The 17,273-nt window shown below is 39.9% G+C and overlaps 1 protein-coding gene across 1 annotated transcript in view; it reads right to left on the bottom strand.

Annotated features, from left to right (window-relative positions):
* Positions 1-9,112: 9,112 nt before the first annotated feature.
* The window catches only part of LOC111239226 (protein snail homolog Sna-like), a 9,475-nt gene continuing 1,314 nt past the window's right edge, over positions 9,113-17,273 (bottom strand). Inside the window, exons 2-3 of the mRNA XM_022769058.1 lie at positions 9,993-10,427; positions 9,113-9,291 (exon numbers count right to left, since the gene is read on the bottom strand). Coding sequence (XP_022624779.1) covers positions 9,113-9,291; positions 9,993-10,427 — 614 coding nt within the window. The remainder of the gene's footprint in view (positions 9,292-9,992; positions 10,428-17,273) is intronic.

Here is a 17,273-nt window from a genome sequence, read left to right as displayed (position 1 = left end):
TGTTTACCAGACAAGACTCTAAGAGAAGAGATGCCGTCCAGTTGAATTATGGGAAATGTAGGAGCCAGTGTATTTGGAGCTGTCACAGCCGCAGCTGTTGATATATTTTTTTAACACTTTCTCTCTTGAGTTCCTCACTAAACCCCTGGAGTGCCCCTGTAAAACATAAAACCACAACACCACTAAAAAACTGTCAATGTCATGTCAAGTAAAAGTGAAACAAACTTTAACCCCAAAACACTGGAGTAAAAGTGAAAAGAGTAGGTGGGTGCCATTTTCAAATTAATTACACAAAAATAAAGATTTATTGTATTAAAAAAATCAGACATCACCTTGGCAAAATGTTCACAAGTAGGCGATATAATGTAGATTCAAAACAGCACATTGTCTTGAGACCAAACTGATTAACTTCTTACTCTGAGGTGAGTTTCACTGAGGTATGTTTGAGTGGAAAGACGTTTGAAGACGAGTGCAGACGAGTAAATCTGAAGTCTGCCTTCAGTGTGATATAATATGCATTCTTTATAAACATAGTAATAATACCAATAAGAAGTGCTTGCAGTGCCAGTGCTGCTGGAGATGATGATGATGTCTGGATTTTCCAGTTGTTGCACTGCTTGGGATTTTATCAAAACACTATAAAGATTTTTTTTTGTTTGTTTTTTTAGCATTTTTTTTGTTTCCCCCTCAAATAAAATGGAAAAACACAGAATATGTAGTAGTTGTGTTTTTATTATATGGTCTTAAATATGCAACAACATGCTTTGTTGAGACTGTCCTGCGCCCAAGTCATTTGTGCAGCAGGTTAATTATGACCCATAGTTCGGTTTTGTTGCTAGGCTAGTGGTCATTGTAATAATGGTCATAGTAATGATGACAGGAACAAAGGGAAAAGTGCGGTGACGTAGTATAAAGAGAGACAAAGTCCACGTCAGGAGGAGGTTGTGGTGGATGGATGAATATGACACAGGAGAGAGCTGTGCCATTCCCACGTGAAACCAGCAGTTTATGTTGTTTCTATTATCCATGACCGTTCAACAAAGTTAACCACGTTGTTATTATTGTAACCATGACAACAAAGATCGTCTGTTTAAGAAGTACTTATTTCAACTTAAATCACAAGTTTTTTCTTAACCTAACCAAGCCATGACCGTTATTATAGTGACCACAGCGACGAAGGCAGGTACTCTGCTCTAGGTACAGGTTGCATGTTTATTATTGTAACCATGACCACCGAGGTCTGGTATGCCTGCTGCTGCAGGGGCAGTATTTCAGGAGACATTGCTATGGGTCGTATCGGAGGGTTGAAAGAAACGACCTGTGTGGTTGTTCATGTTGGAGGAGTTGAAATAGAAGTCAGTACATTAATGCTCTGTCATAGGCTACTAACTTAGTTTGTATAAGGTCAAATATAAGATCATACACACTGTGCCTGAATCACTGTGTCTCAGGTGGTTTTGTCAAAATTGTGGTTGTGGGGTAAATACATAAAATCATGAGAAGAATTAAGTTTTCATCTCCCTGCAGTGGTATCTACTCTATGCAGATAGTTTTGGATTTATGTGAGATATGTGTGAAATGAGTTTGTGGATTCTTCATAGTAATCATGACTCTGTTTGTGTAAGCACCACACATGAAATTCCATTCACCTCCATCATATTGATGTGGAGGCAGACGTCTCAGACAGATAAAACCAAAGCTTTCTGGACAGACAGGAAGTGAGAAAATACAGATACTGTGTATATCGGGTGAACTGACCCTTTAATAGATGAAGTAAAGAGCACGAAGGGTTCACAATATGTGGCCAGAGATGACTGCAAAGACACACACATACACACTCTTGTGGTCGTGGTGGAAAAAGAGGCGGGGGTGTAATGGCTTGGTTTGGCATAGTTGGAAATGTTAGCACGCAGCACCTGTTGCAACCTCACTGAGCTGCACAGATATACCCAGCTCCATCTCTCCTGTCTGTCTCTACACCACCACAACAACCTGCCCCCCAACCCCACAGAGTCACTCTTCTTTTCTCACTTCACCTATATAAACACGACCACACACACACTCATGATGGCAAATACTGTTAATTTTACATTCTTAGTTGTATCGTGTTTTTCCAGCAACAAAGTGAGATGTCTTAAGACAAATGGCTGCCACGTCAGCATCATTGTTGCATACTCTCTGTGGACCTGGAAGAATCAAATGTATACCTATACTTTCTAAATCCAGATTAACAGGAGCATACTGCATGTTAGACATGTGTGAGGACAATCTGCAAACAATCACTTATTGAACCACTATTAAGATTTAGTTTTGAAATTATTATAATTTATATTAGAGGCATCCTTGCAAAGGAATCCCTGCACACTGAAGGTTGTAAGATTTTACATGTATAACTGCACACTGTCTTATTGAGGATGCACCAAAGCACATGGACAAGCAGGTTAAAGGAAGTTCACTGGTTTCAACCATGATTGTGGTGGCTGCATTGTTTGCCACCTCCATCATTCACCGTCATATAAAACTGATTTTCAATGGCAGATATGATTTGAAACACTGTAACCACTGGGATTACATGTTTTATGATCACAACAAGGTAAGTTCAATGTGAAAAGTTGCAAAATGTTCATATTGAATGTACCTGCACTGACATTATGTTTCATTTATTTTTCCTAAAATATCTGCTTGTAGCAACAAAAGCATGTTTAGGCGACACCAAACATGTGTTTAATGGTAGGGAAAGATCTTTCTAGGTTAAATTTTAAAAAGCCATGTTTACTTTTTCAATATTTCACCAAAACCACCATCAAGTTTCATCAGCCCAAACCTAAACCTCCCTACAACTTCTGTGTGGTACAAGAACACAGCACTTCAATAAGCAACAATTTTATTTTTATATTATTATTATTTTTAAATTTTTAAATATTTCTATTTAGTAGCATATAAACATGATTTTCAGGAGGCAGACTTGTACTGCCTTGTAAATTTGCATCTGGAAATCATATCTTTATAACAGGAAGGCTGACTTACAAGGGGAGCATGAGCTTTGAAAGATGTTTACCAGCAAGGGAGGGTCTAACAACAACATGCTTTTGGTTGCATTATGGGAAATGTAGGATCCAGTGTTTTTGGAGCTCTAGCCATGTAAGGGAGCAGAACCCTATCTTCTGCTGCTTTGATTTTGCCATAATATTTTTATTTCAATTTTTAACACCATGAAGCACAGCCAGTTATTCAATATATTGTATAATTCAGCATGATTGCTGCATTGACACAAAACCAACAACAGAAAACCTCAAAACAAGAATTCTCCTCCTGTTTCAACAAATGTCTTTAGAGGAAATATAAATAATAATAATAATTTCTGGGAAACTTGGAAACTACAATGTCCACAGAAACATAATAAATGAAGGGCTTCCATATTTTCTCAAATATATGCTATTTAACTTTTAATATGTAAGTTATCCTTTCTAATGGAAGGTTTTATCCACTGAGTAGTGCTTGGTCTATCAGTGTTTTTCCATAAACATGTGAAATATATCTTTTGGTGCAAAGCAAGTTGAGGTCTATAAATGCTTATTTACTTTTACTGTAATTATGTTTTTATGGAAATAAGCCCAACAGAGAAAGTTTAGGGTCCAGTACGATTTGTTCTGAAGTAATTTTCTCAGTCATATCTCTTACATCTTCCCAAAACATTTGAATCTTTCTGCATTGCCAAACGCAATGAAACAATGTCCCTCTAGTTTCTGTACATTTGATACACATATCTGGTATGTTTTTATTTATTGATTTAATTCCGCTGCTTTGATTTCTATTTGATCTCTAGGAGTTTACTGATATTCTCTGTATTACCTCCCGTTATGTCTCGCACAACAAGAAGTGTGTGTATCAAAACCTGTTATATCTTATTCCCCTGTTGTCCATAAACACATCAGTGACCATGAACACACACTGTAGCTTATTTTGATTTAGTCCCACACACACCATCCTGCAGCCTCATATACTCAGCACTAGAAAGAAGCGTCAGGCAGGACTTGCACAGCCACACACCTTAACGTCTGTGTATTGAGATGTTTGACTGTCATTTTCACTCATGAAGCTTTACACACAACCCTCAAATATTCATTCTGCCTCTCCTCATCTGACCACAGCATCTGACCTTCTCCATCCTTCAACCCTAATTAGCACACACACACACACACACACCCTAGTCCACACTGAGGCAGATGTCTTGGTAACAAGTGCAACACAGTGTCATTTGCAGGGTATCAGAGGCCTGTGGTGATGGACTGGAAACAGCCACAGACTCACTGTGGAAAATACCGACATAATCTGCCGCCCATTGTTGTCTATTGCTTCCCCCACCCAACACACACATATCCACACTCACACACGTGTTTTTTACTGTATCCGCTGGCCTAATATCGTAGCCTAATAATAGGTCTCATGTCTTGACAGCAGCTAAATCCGGCAGCGCTGTCTTATATTCCTGACACACTGTGAGATGGAGAGCTGCCCTCACGCCTAATATAACAGTTTTCCATGTATTTATAGGCCTGCAGGGAGTCAGAATAGCATCTGTGTGTACTGAAAATGAACCGAGCCGACTGGTTGGGAATATTTAGACCTTGTTCCACGGTTACTATTCATAGCATTCCATTACATCACAACAGAGCCATTCTGGGCAAACAACAGGTGCTCAGACTCATACTACAGGTGCAGGGCAGGGCAAGTGTGTAGCATTGTGACAGCAAGTCAAACATCTCTGCTGCTGCTGCTGCTGCTGCTGCTGCTGCTGGAAAAACTTGGATCATCTTTTTATTAAACTGCACATTGTCACCCAGGACAATCTACAATATATGCCCAGACTGTGCTGACTGATAATTCAACTATACAGGCAGCAATCTTTTACTGCTTGACTTCAGCTCTGTCATGATTGAGTTGGCCTTCCACTAACTTCTACAATGTTCTACAGTGCAATGTCTCATTCAGCTTTTCTTTAATCTGTATCTCTGAAAACACAGACATTTTTAGCTGCAGCTATTAGATCATTTAAACCTTTGTGATTTTAAATTAGATTTTTATATTGATTGTAATCTCTGCTGTGTTACAACGTTTGCAGCGTTGTCTCCTCTCTGTCCTGCTGATATAACAGACTCACCTCTTCAGTTGCAGGCTGTGTTCGGAGTTATTAGTGTTGTTGAAAATGTCAGTGGGATTATGAATGAGGTTTTCCCACTTCTGCAACAGAACCGAGAAGCTCTGTTGTGGATTAAATCTTCATCGTTCTGTGGATGATGTGCAGCTGTATGTCTACTGAACCCCCACCAAGAGATTACTTTGATTTGAGCTGGATTTTAATGTCTTAAACTTGGAAACAGCAGTGAGACAAAATAACCCCGACATCAGGGACCTTCAGATGCATCCCAGTGGAATTCTACAGTGGTGGAAGAGGTATTGAGCAGAAGTAGCAGTACCACACTTTAAAAACACTCCTACATACATTAATTTACTGAAGTAACAGTACAGTATTATCAGCACACCGTACTTTAATCAGAAGAAACTAAGAAAGAAGAGCTTATCAAATTAAAGGTCCATATAGTATAAAGGTAGATGTGCATGTGTAGTGTGATTATAGATCAGGTCTAGGTTCTATATTAATACTGTGAAAGTATCAAAGCCTCAGTCCACAGAGAAATGCACACAGCCTGTATTCAGAAACTGAGCCTTAAAACCAGCCGTCAGGACTTCTGGAACTTTGTGATGTCATTACAAAGCAGTCACTTGCAGGATTTGGTTTCTCTGAGTGTTTACCTGAAATCTGCTATATTTTTATTGGATCACTCAGAAAACAGTCAGCCAATCAAAGAGAGGCTCAGAGCCTCCTCTCTTCTGATTGGCTCACCGACCTGTTGTTACTAGAGCTCCAGAGAGAAGCCTGAGAGAGGAGATGTAAAACTACACTGAGATGGTTTTTGGTTCTTAAAACCACAAATATATCTTCTTATGGATCAACACTTCAAATAAAACACAGGAGGAGAGGAAAATATAGATCTTAATTCATTTAATTTTGTGTGCTTCATAGATCATCTCCTGGATGTCTCCTGGATGACACTGAAATAACAGCTGACAGCAGCAGAGAGAGGAAGAGCTTTAAAATTTTGACAGCAGTAAGATGATTGGCTCACAGAGACAGAATCTGATTGGTTGAACTGAAAGAGTGACAGCCCTCAGTCAGATGATGGAGTTGGAGAGGGAGAACGTAAATAAACAGAGAAGCATGAAGATAAAACTTCCTGAGCTTCATTCACAGTATCACAGCTGACAGGAAACTATGATTCTTTCACAGTGTTTAAAATGTGTGATTTGTTATATTGGGCCGTATGAATTATTCTGACCTTTACCTTTTAAAACCTTCAGTATGTAAACTGACATTATATGGAAATATGATGCAGGAGTGGAGTCTGTGTTTCATCCCTGTGGGGTGTTTTATACGAAATGCATTTTAAATGTTTGATAGTCAAGGAGGCACATGATGAATTCTGCTGAGAATTAATGTGAAACTATTTGTTTACAGTGAAATGAAGTTTGGATTTATCAGTTATTGTAGAGATGACTTCCTGTCTATGAGCTTCCTAACAGCAGCTCCATCTGTTCCCTCGTGTCACCACACAAATACATAAAAAGGTCCAGACATTATTTCTCATTAAGTCAACAAGCATTTATTTTTAATACAAAAACATACACAACAATCCAGTGTTTTCACTGAACAGTTTCATCACAACTAAACTTTTATTCACTCACTTTAAAATAATTTCAAACAGAAACAAACCAACTTCATGACATCTATCACAACCTTGATGTGATTTAATACTAGCTTCATGTAAGTGAACACTCAGTATGCTACTTTCTACTGCAGCTGATCAGAGAGAGAGGGCCTCGCCTGTTGTGATTAGATGTAACACGCCCACCACTCGGGTTTGGTGTTCATCCAGTTTCTTTTAACACTTGTTCCTCATTCACCTTTGATCATCAGGTCTGTCTAAGCTCATGATGCAGGATGCTCATGCAGGCAACAGAAACATTGCTTCAGCTGTTCGTTAGGGTGACTTTAAGATGTCGCCCACACAGTAACATAATACTCTTCTGAGCTCAGTGATCTCTGTTACTACACTATTGTTTGGTTTTTTTTTCTCAGTTTTGCTCATAGTTGTCAGTGTTTCATTCTCCAGACAGAAAAACAACCATATACACTCTGAGTGCAGCCAATGCCGTTGTCTAGTTAGAAACAGGTGTTCACTAGGTGTTTTCTCGAAGGACGTCACATTTCCTGCTGTCATTTTCATCTCCGTTTGGCTTTAGCTCATTTTGTACGGTGGCCCTGAGAGCTCAACGCGCTGCAACTTCAGAAAACACATACAAATAGACAAAAGACAAACAAATTCAGAAAACATCTTCATCAACTTGAGAGCACATTTGTTGCAAATGCTCACAACACAACCAAATACACAAACGCACTGCAAATAGCACAAACAACAAAGGAAGTGTTTCCAGGGGACACTAAAAAGTGATGAACCCGGAACACACTTTGTGACGTTGGAAATTAAAACACTGAACAAGTGTGCATGGATCTAATACATGTATTAGAATACAGCCATGTTAGTGCGTCCAACCGGGTTCATCAGTTTATAGTGTCCCATGGAAACACTTCTGTTGTGATGTGAGTATTTGCAGCTCATGTGTCGTCAAACAGATGAGGATGTTTTCTGAAGTTGTTTGTGTTTTGTTTGTTTACATGTGTCTTAGGTTGCAGTGTGTTGCGCTCTCAGGGACACCGTACATTTGACTGCTCACCTTACAAGATTTATAACTGTGTTATGACACAGTAGTGGAGCTTGTGCAGTGTGCAAATACCCTGTGTATACCATAAGCTGCACAGTGCCTCATGTGCATCTTCACTAAGCTAGAGAGAGATACCACGAGGGGCTGTCTGAGCCAAGATTGTTGAGAGTGGGAACGACATGAAGCAAGTTGAAGAACGACATCTTGACACTGATCACCATCCTGTGTCACAGCAGTTACTGTGAGGTCTATGCTTAAAGCACGACACAGCCTGAGAACACATCATTGGTATGAATACTGTAGTGGTGACATCAACAATTGAAATCTGATACCTAGCTATAATCAAAACCTATAGTGGAGACGCAGGACCGTCAGTCCACCTCCAAACACTGAGCCTGTTTGATAAGCAGGGGGTCTCAGCTGAGGTCAGGAGCGTGGGATGAAGATCCCATCACAGCAGGGGGGCCACAAGACTCCCATTGTCCGCCCAACATTGTAAACACAAACACTTGGATCACAGGAAATTACAGATGTTAAAACAAAATTATGTTGAGTTCCTTCTGGAAAATAAAATCAAAGTATTATCACATTACATCTTTTTATACGACAGCCAGGCCTGGACGCGTTATGTTTTAGGGTTGTCCATCCGTCCGTCCGTCCAATTCCCGTGAACGCGATCTCTCAGTAACGCCTTGAGGGAATTTTTTTTTAAATTTGGTACAAACACTCACTTGGACTCAAGAATGAACTGATTAGATTTTGGTGGTCAAAGGTCAATGTCACAGTGACCTCACAAAACATTTTTTCGCCTTGTGAATGTGATATCTCAGAAACTCCTCAAGGGAATCCCTGAAAATTTGGCACAAATGCCCGATTGAACTGAATCAACTTTTGAAGGCAAAGGTCAAAGTTCAAGGTCACTGTGACCTCACAAACACGTTTTCAGCCTTCTGAATGTGGTATGTCAAGACCACGTTAGGGAATTTCTTCAGACATTCACTTGGACTCAAAGATGAACTGATTAGAATTTCATGGTCAAAGATCAAAGGTCAGGAAGGAGAGATTGTGACCATATTTCCTGCACCTTGGCGGAGGCATACAACCATGAGTAGGTAATTCTAGTTTTCTCCACTGCTCAAGTTTTTGTGATCCACAAAAATTATGCAAAGACTAGCAGGACCTTGGAGACCACTCCAAAGCCACTGTTGTTCAGCCAGCAGTGAGGTTATACAGAAAGTGTGTATTGGAGCAGGGCGGAGTTTACAGGCTGTCAGGACACAGGGCAGCCGGCCTCTTGGTGCTTGGCTAACAGCGAGATCCTGGAGAAGGTCTTGAAGCAGCTCGCACACTGGTACTTCTTCACCTCAGAGTGGGTTTGGAGGTGAGCTCGCAGGTTGGATCGGTCGGCAAAAGCTCGGCTGCAGTGGAGGCAGGAGAACGGTTTCTCTCCTACAGAAGGAACACAGACTCGATATCAGTCATAATAACAGCAGCTTGTATGTCTGTGTTTCTGTTCATTCAGCGAACTCTGGCCAATCACAACCACATTCCAAGCAGGGATGTCGTGATTTACCAGTATTACGATAACTGTGATATTTAAGAAATGAAATATTGATATTGTGCTAATATTACACATATGTTAGGCCTTGTGGATCTTTTGTTTATCAGTTCATCTGGTTGACTTTTCACTCTCCAGTAAGTGTAATTGGTCTTTTTGCACAGTCATGGTCACAGACTCTCTCCACCTCCCTACGCTCGTATTTGAGTCTCACTCATTTGCCCAAAAAGAGACAAAACACACAATAAACAAAGTTAAAGATGAATTTGACTGACAGCATTTGATCTAGTGTCTAATAGATGTCGCCCACACAGTAACATAATACTCTTCTGAGCTCAGTGATCTCTGTTACTACACTATTGTTTGGTTTTTTTTTCTCAGTTTTGCTCATAGTTGTCAGTGTTTCATTCTCCAGACAGAAAAACAACCATATACACTCTGAGTCTTTGTGTTTATATTGTGTTGTTTGTGTTTTTTTGCTATTGGTCAATTGTTGTCATTTTTTAATTTGCTTTATATATAAATTGGACTTGACTGTCTAATGAGCTGAAGAATCTTTAACAGTGTGAGTGTGTGTGTGTGTGTCACTGACCTGTGTGTGTGCGTATATGTCCCTGCAGTAGCCAGGGTCTGGAGAATGCCTTGCCACAGAGTTTACACACACAGGGCAGTGTGTGTGTCCTGATGTGCATCTTGAGTGCTCCCAGGCTGATGTACTCCTTCTCACAGTACTTACAGCTGAAGTACTTCTTACTGCTCCACTCACACTGGAGCTGCTTGTGTTTGGTCCGGCCTGAGAAGCTCAAGTACTCTTTATGACAGTCCAAACACTCAAAGCTCTCCTGGCTGCTGCCGCCCGGGAGGATGGCTGGAAAGAGGGCCAGGAGAGGGAGGGACTGAGGGTGGAGGCTTGGTCTCCTCCTGTGGTCTCCTGTGACACACTGGATCTCTAAGTTCACTTTGGTGCAGGACTCTTCTGGTTTATAGGCTTCTACCGGGCTTCCACTGTATGCCTCCGAAGAGGGGCCTGAAAAGGAGAGAGGGGAGGTGTCGGCAGAGGATGGAAGATGCAGTTGGGGTTCTCTGAGAGGAAGAGCACAGGAGGAGGAAGAGGAGGAGGAGGAGGAGGAGGAGGAAGAGGAGGAGAGAGACTGGGCTCTCTGCTGTAGCCGTGGGCTGGGGTCTTGATGATGAAGGTGAGGGGGGATGTCACTGTGCAGCAGAGAGTCTTCATGGGTGCTGGAGGGGACCTCTGTGAAACACACAAACACACACACACACACACACACACACACACACACACACACACGTTTAGACTTCTATCTTTGTGAGGACTCTCACTGACATAATGCATTCCCGACCCTCTACCATCACACTTCAGTGCCTAACCCTAAACCGTCTTAACAAACAGCCTTTTGAAGGTGTTTCACAAAGACAGAACCAAAATGTCTTCACTTCCGAAATTGTCCTCAGTTGTTGCGAACTTCAGTCAACAGTGCCAAAAGATGAGACACTGCTGGCACACGCAGGTCACACAGACTATCACAGATAAGGTGAATGACAGATGAAATTAAAATACTATGAAGAAAACTGTTACAGGGGTAGTTATGAAAAATCGCCTTAAGTGTCATATCAGTGAATCCAGTCATTGTGCAGTCACTAGTTCGAGACCAAAGGCGACAAGTGACTAATAAGTACTTCGCCAAAATCCCAAAAATGCGGAGATATCCTTTTTAAGTTCTTGCAAGAATCTGGAGCATATCTGGAGATTTTTTGATATGAAAATATATATGCCGTGATCGGAGCATGTCCAGTCGATCTAACTACACCCCCAGACTAACATCTACACTATTCTACATCTACATCTCCAGATTCTGGGGTATTTTGCTCTGTGAAATGTGACACAAAGCAACAAAATCAAAATATCTTGATGCATGAAAAAGAAGGTTTGCCTGTGGCATTCATTCAGTTCTCCCTTTCAATTTTGCAGATACATACAATGTTTGCTTTAACCTAGCAAGCATCCTCATTCCTCCTGTGGTGCTCGTACACAGTGGTTTTTATATATTATGGTTTTAAATCTATAGCTGAGGTTTCCTGTTAAGAGTTTTACAGGTGTCTAGGTTGGCATATGGTGAAAATGCTTTTTGGGCCATAGGGTATTTTAAGCTGCAATACCATGAGTGGCAACTGGGAAAAACTGGCTGCAGGGCTGATTTTAGCACATTTTAGCACTTTATAATCAATATTTAATTTCGATCACATGAATGATGTTCTATAAAGTGTGTGAACTATTTTCAGTCTCAACAAAATTTTTCTAGTTTTATTTTGGCCAGAAAGGTTACAAACATTTTCCCACGAAAAAATGAAAAGATTAAAGGAACGTCTATAAAAAAAAAAAAAATTGAGAATTTTGAGAAATATAATAAATAAATAAATAAATAAATAAATAAATAAATAAATAAATAAATAATATAAGTTTTTTACTGCTTTCCTGTCATGTTGTCCATCTCCTCAGATTTATCCTCTGACCTCTGTAATGGCCCCAACCCCCAGACTGTTGTTTTATGGCAGAGAATATAATTGCTGAAAGAACCTACATTGTGCATTTCACGATATTCATTTGTTGCCTTGCTTGTTCCACTGTTTTTGATACGTCTCCAATGTGCAGAATAATGTGCTGCTGGCTTTCATCACTGATGCCAGGAACAAACTTACACAGCACAGAGAAGAAACAACAGCTGTGTACATTCGTAACATAATCATGCTCTCTCACTGTCAGCTCTATACACAAGTCCCAATCTTAAGTGACAGCATCTGTATAAAATAATAATAAATAATTACAGTAAATATGAATTCAGCTTCACTCACTTTCACCTTAACCCTACATTAGATTTAATCAACCCGTCTCCCCTGTCATCTTCTTGCTATGAGTGATGGATCCCACATGAACACACTTTTCTGGACAAAGTTACACAGAAGAGATTTCTGTATTTGCTCATGTTGTCAGGCAACCGTCAGTCAGATCTGATCACACCGTACCCTCACAGTCCTGATGAAGCAGCTGAGTCCGTGTCTGTTAAACTCTGAGTAAATGTTAAGGGAGCTATTTGTAAGTTTTGCTGTCGCTACATATGCTAACGTTAGCATTAACAGCTGTTTACTTAGGCCTGCCAGTCTTCAGCCATCGTTGCGTTTACAAGAGGTTATTATACGTCCTCTGACCAGCAGTACTTCTTCAGAGCAGACTGGACCCTACAGTGACTCGTGGATCAGAAAGTGACAAGAGCATGCGGTAGAAGGAAAGAAGTGCTAGAAATGGCAGGAATGACGGGTGGAAGTTGGAGCGGTGTAAGTAAATAAGGCAAAATGCAGCTTGGAGGATGAAGATATCGTCGACGAGAGAGGACACTCAACTTCAGTAGTTTGGAGATATTTTGGCTATTTACAGTCCGACATAAAACAGAGCAATGTGCACTGCACACTGTGCCGGAGACACGTTCCATCAAAGACAGGCAACACCACAAACCTGTTTCATCATTTGACACAATATCACTCATTAGAACACACAGAAAGTAAGAAATTACAGGCCCAAACGAGTGTTAGTGGACCCTCAACGAGCACCAGGCCAGTACCCAGTGCAGATCTTCTTTGTCTATTTTTTTTTATTTTGCAGTCTGATCATGTTACATGTGTGCTGTATCACACTGCAGAACTTCATTTTCTATTCACTTTGTTGAGTAAAAAGGACTGAAAAGGATTTTAGTTTTAATCATGCATATTTTATCATATTTTGAATGTTTGTACCTCAGAGTTTTTAAATGTTCTGCTGTTTGGCAAGTGTTTGTCATGTTCTGACTAAACAGAACAGTTTGAAAACACAGTTGACTATCTGGTTTCTTCAGCTTTCACTCAGGAGCAAAAATCAGCTTTTAAACCTGAAAGAAATAACGATGTGGCATTTATCGTGATAAATATTGATATCGACTAATATGGAATTTTTTTTATCGTGATAACAGTTTTGGCCATATCACCCAGCCCTATTACAAAGTGACTGCATCATTAATAAGCTTCCTCAAAATACATTTTAATTATGACTAAATTATTTACCAAACAGGCATTTTTTTTCAAAATTATCTTCTGTTAATTACTTAATCACTTGCATGTGAAAGCACCAGTGGGGTGATAGGCGCAAACACACAACAGCAGCAGAGAAGCAAAGAGTGCAGCACTAACAAGAGTCATATCATATCACTCATATGCCAGAATGTGGTCTAACGTGAGACGGATCGATCCTGTTCCTGTCATTATCTATACTCAAAACAAGACCCAGTAGGTAATGTTGACTTTCAGGTATCAATCTGCCTGCTATCAAGTTATGGTTTCATTCCCATTCAATAAATCCAGAATTCAAAGAGTTTTCCCACACACACACACACACACACACACACACACACACACACACACACAGTTGAAGTCTGAACAGCTCACGTCAGTGTATAGTTTCCTTTAAACAGAAGATGATTTCAGTCTTATTTCCAGCTCTTTTTTCTTGGCCCCATTCTGATGGTAACGTAAGTACATCACCACGAGAGAGATCTACCATCACACTTCGTGCTACCCTAAACCGTGATAATACGCCTTTTGGTAGGGTCAACAGCAGAACCAAAATGTTTCACTTCCGAAATTGTCCTCAGTTTGTTGCGACTTCAGTCATATCTAGTGTCATAAAGAGAGACTACTGGCGGCAACACCGGTCACACAGACTATCACAGATAAGGTTGAATGACAGATGAAATTAAATACTATGAAGAAAAATGTTACAAGGGGCAGTATATGAAAAAATTCGCCTTAAGTGTCATACTCAGTGAATCCAGTCATTGTTGGCAGTTCACTAGTTCGAGAAAAAAGCGAGCAAGTGACTAATAAGTACTTCGCAAAAAGTCCAAAAAGTGCGGAGATATCGCTTTTCGAAGGATTGCTTGCAGAGGAATCTAGGAGCATATTTGGAGGATTATTTTGAATATAAAATATATATGCTCGTGATCGGACGCATGTCCAGTATGATCTAACTACGCCTCAGCTAGACTAACATATCTACTATCCTAATCTACATTTCAGATCTGGGGTAATTTTGCTCGTGTGAAATGTGAACAATGGAAAGCATGCGCAAAATCAAAATATTTCTCGTGGCATAAAGAAGAGGTTGCGCCTGTGGCATTTGCAATTAGTCCCCTTTCAATTTGCAGATTACATAAGGTTTTGGTCTTTAACCTGAGCAAGCGATCCTCATTCATCCTGTGGTTGCTCGTACGATCAGATGAGTTTTTTTTAATTATGTGGTTTTAGAACTATGAGCCTGAGATGTTCGTTGTTTAAGAGATGTTTCACAGGTTGTCCTAGGTTTGGCATATTTGGTGAAAAATGCTTTTTGGGGCCATAGGGTATTTTAAGCTGCAATACCATGAGTGGCAACTGGGAAAAACTGGCTGCAGGGCTGATTTTGCAGCATTTTATGATCATCTTATAATCAATATTTAATTTCGATCACATGAATGATGTTCTATAAAGTGTGTGACTATATTTTCAGTCTCAACAAAATTTTTCTAGTTTTATTTTGGCCAGAAAGGTTACAAACATTTTCCCACGAAAAAATGAAAAGATTAAAGGAACGTCTATAAAAAAAAAATTGAGAATTTTGAGATAATATAATAATAAATAAATAATAAATAATAATAATATAAATAAATAATATAAGTTTTTTACTGCTTTTGTCATGTTGTCCATCTCCTCAGATTTATCCTCTGACCTCTGTAATGGCCCAACCAGACTGTTGTTTTATGGCAGAGAATATAATGCTGAAGAACTTACATTGTGCATTTACGATATTCATTTTTGCCTTTGCTTGTTCCAGTTTTTGATACGTCTCCAATGTGCAGAATAATGTGCTGCTGGGCTTTCATCACTGATGCCAGGAACAAACTTACACAGCACAGAGAAGAACAACAGCTGTGTACATTCGTACATAATCATGCTCTCTACTGTCAGCTCTATACACAAGTCCAATCTTAAGTGACAGCATCTGTATAAAATAATAATAAATAATTACAGTAAATATGAATTCAGCTTCACTCACTTTCACCTTAACCCTACATTAGATTTAATCAACCCGTCTCCCCTGTCATTTCTTGCTATGAGTGATGGATCCCACATGAACACACTTTTCTGGACAAAGTTACACAGAAGAGATTTCTGTATTTGCTCATGTTGTCAGGCAACCGTCAGTCAGATCTGATCCACCTGTACCCTCAAGTCCTGATGAAGCAGCTGAGTCCGTGTCTGTTAAACTCTGAGTATAATGTTAAGGGAGCTATTTGTAAGTTTTGCTGTCGCTACATATGCTAACGTTAGCATTAACAGCTGTTTACTTAGGCTTCCAGTCTTCAGCATCGTTGCGTTTAACAGAGGTTATTATACCGTCTCTGACCAGCAGTACTTCTTCAGAGCAGACTGGACCCTACAGTGACTCGTGGATCAGAAAGTGACAAGAGCATGCGGTAGAAGGAAAGAAGTGCTAGAAATGGCAGGAATGACGGGTGGAAGTTGGAGCGGTGTAAGTAAGATAAGGCAAAATGCAGCTTGGAGGATGAGATTCGTCGACGAGAGAGGACACTCAACTTCAGTAGTTTGGAGATATTTTGGCTATTTACAGTCCGACATAAAACAAAGCAATGTGCACTGCAACACTGGCCCGGAGACACGTCCATCAAGACAGGCAACACCAACAAACCTGTTTCATCATTTGACACAATATCACTCATTAGAACACACAGAAAGTAAAGAAATTTACAGGCCAAACGAGTGTTAGTGGACCCTCAACGAGCACCAGGCCAGTACCCAGTGCAGATCTTCTTTTCTATTTTTTTTTATTTGCAGTCTGATCATGTTACATGTGTGCTTGTATCACACTGCAGAACTTTTTTCTATTCACTTTGTTGAGTAAAAAGGACTGAAAAGGGTTTTTAATTTTAATCATGCATATTTTATCATATTTTGAATGTTTGTACCTCAGAGTTTTTAAATGTTCTGCTGTTGGCAAGTGTTTGTCATGTTCTGACTAACAGAACAGTTTGAAAACACGTTGACTATCTTGGTTTCCTTCAGCTTTCACTCAGGAGCAAAAATCAGCTTTTAAACCTGAAAGAAAATACGATGTGGCATTTATCGTGATAAATAATTGATATCGACTAATATGGAATTTTTTTTATCGTGATAACAGTTTTGGCCATATCACCAGCCCTATTACAAAGTGACTGCATCATTAATAAGCTTCCTCAAAATACATTTAATTATGACTAAATTATTTACCAAACAGGCATTTTTTTTCAAAATTATCTTCTGTTAATTACTTAATCACTTGCATGTGAAAGCACCAGTGGGGTGATGGCGCAAACACACAACAGCAGCAGAGAAGCAAAGAGTGCAGCACTAACAAGAGTCATATATTATCACTCATATGCCAGAATGTGGTCTAACGTGAGACCGGATCGATCCTGTTCCTGTTCATTTTATCTATACTCAAAACAAGACCCAGTAGGTAATGTTGACTTTCAGGTACAATCTGCCTGCTATCAAGTTATGGTTTCATTCCCATTCAATAAATCCAGATTCAAAGAGTTTCCCACACACACACACACACACACACACACACACACACACACACACACAGTTGAGTCTGAACAGCTCACGTCAGTGTATAGTTTCCTTTAAACAGGAAGATGATTCAGTCTTATTTTCCAGCTCTTTTTTCTTGGCCCCATTCTGATGGTAACGTAAGTAATCAATACAGTGGATGGGGGGGGGCATGGGGGGG

This window comes from Seriola dumerili, unplaced genomic scaffold, assembly GCF_002260705.1.
Source record: "Seriola dumerili isolate Sdu_G_001 unplaced genomic scaffold, Sdu_1.0 BDQW01002174.1, whole genome shotgun sequence".
NCBI classification, from domain to species: Eukaryota; Metazoa; Chordata; class Actinopteri; order Carangiformes; family Carangidae; genus Seriola; species Seriola dumerili.
Note: the sequence above shows the minus strand (reverse complement) of the source record. Positions and strands in the feature narration are given on the sequence as shown.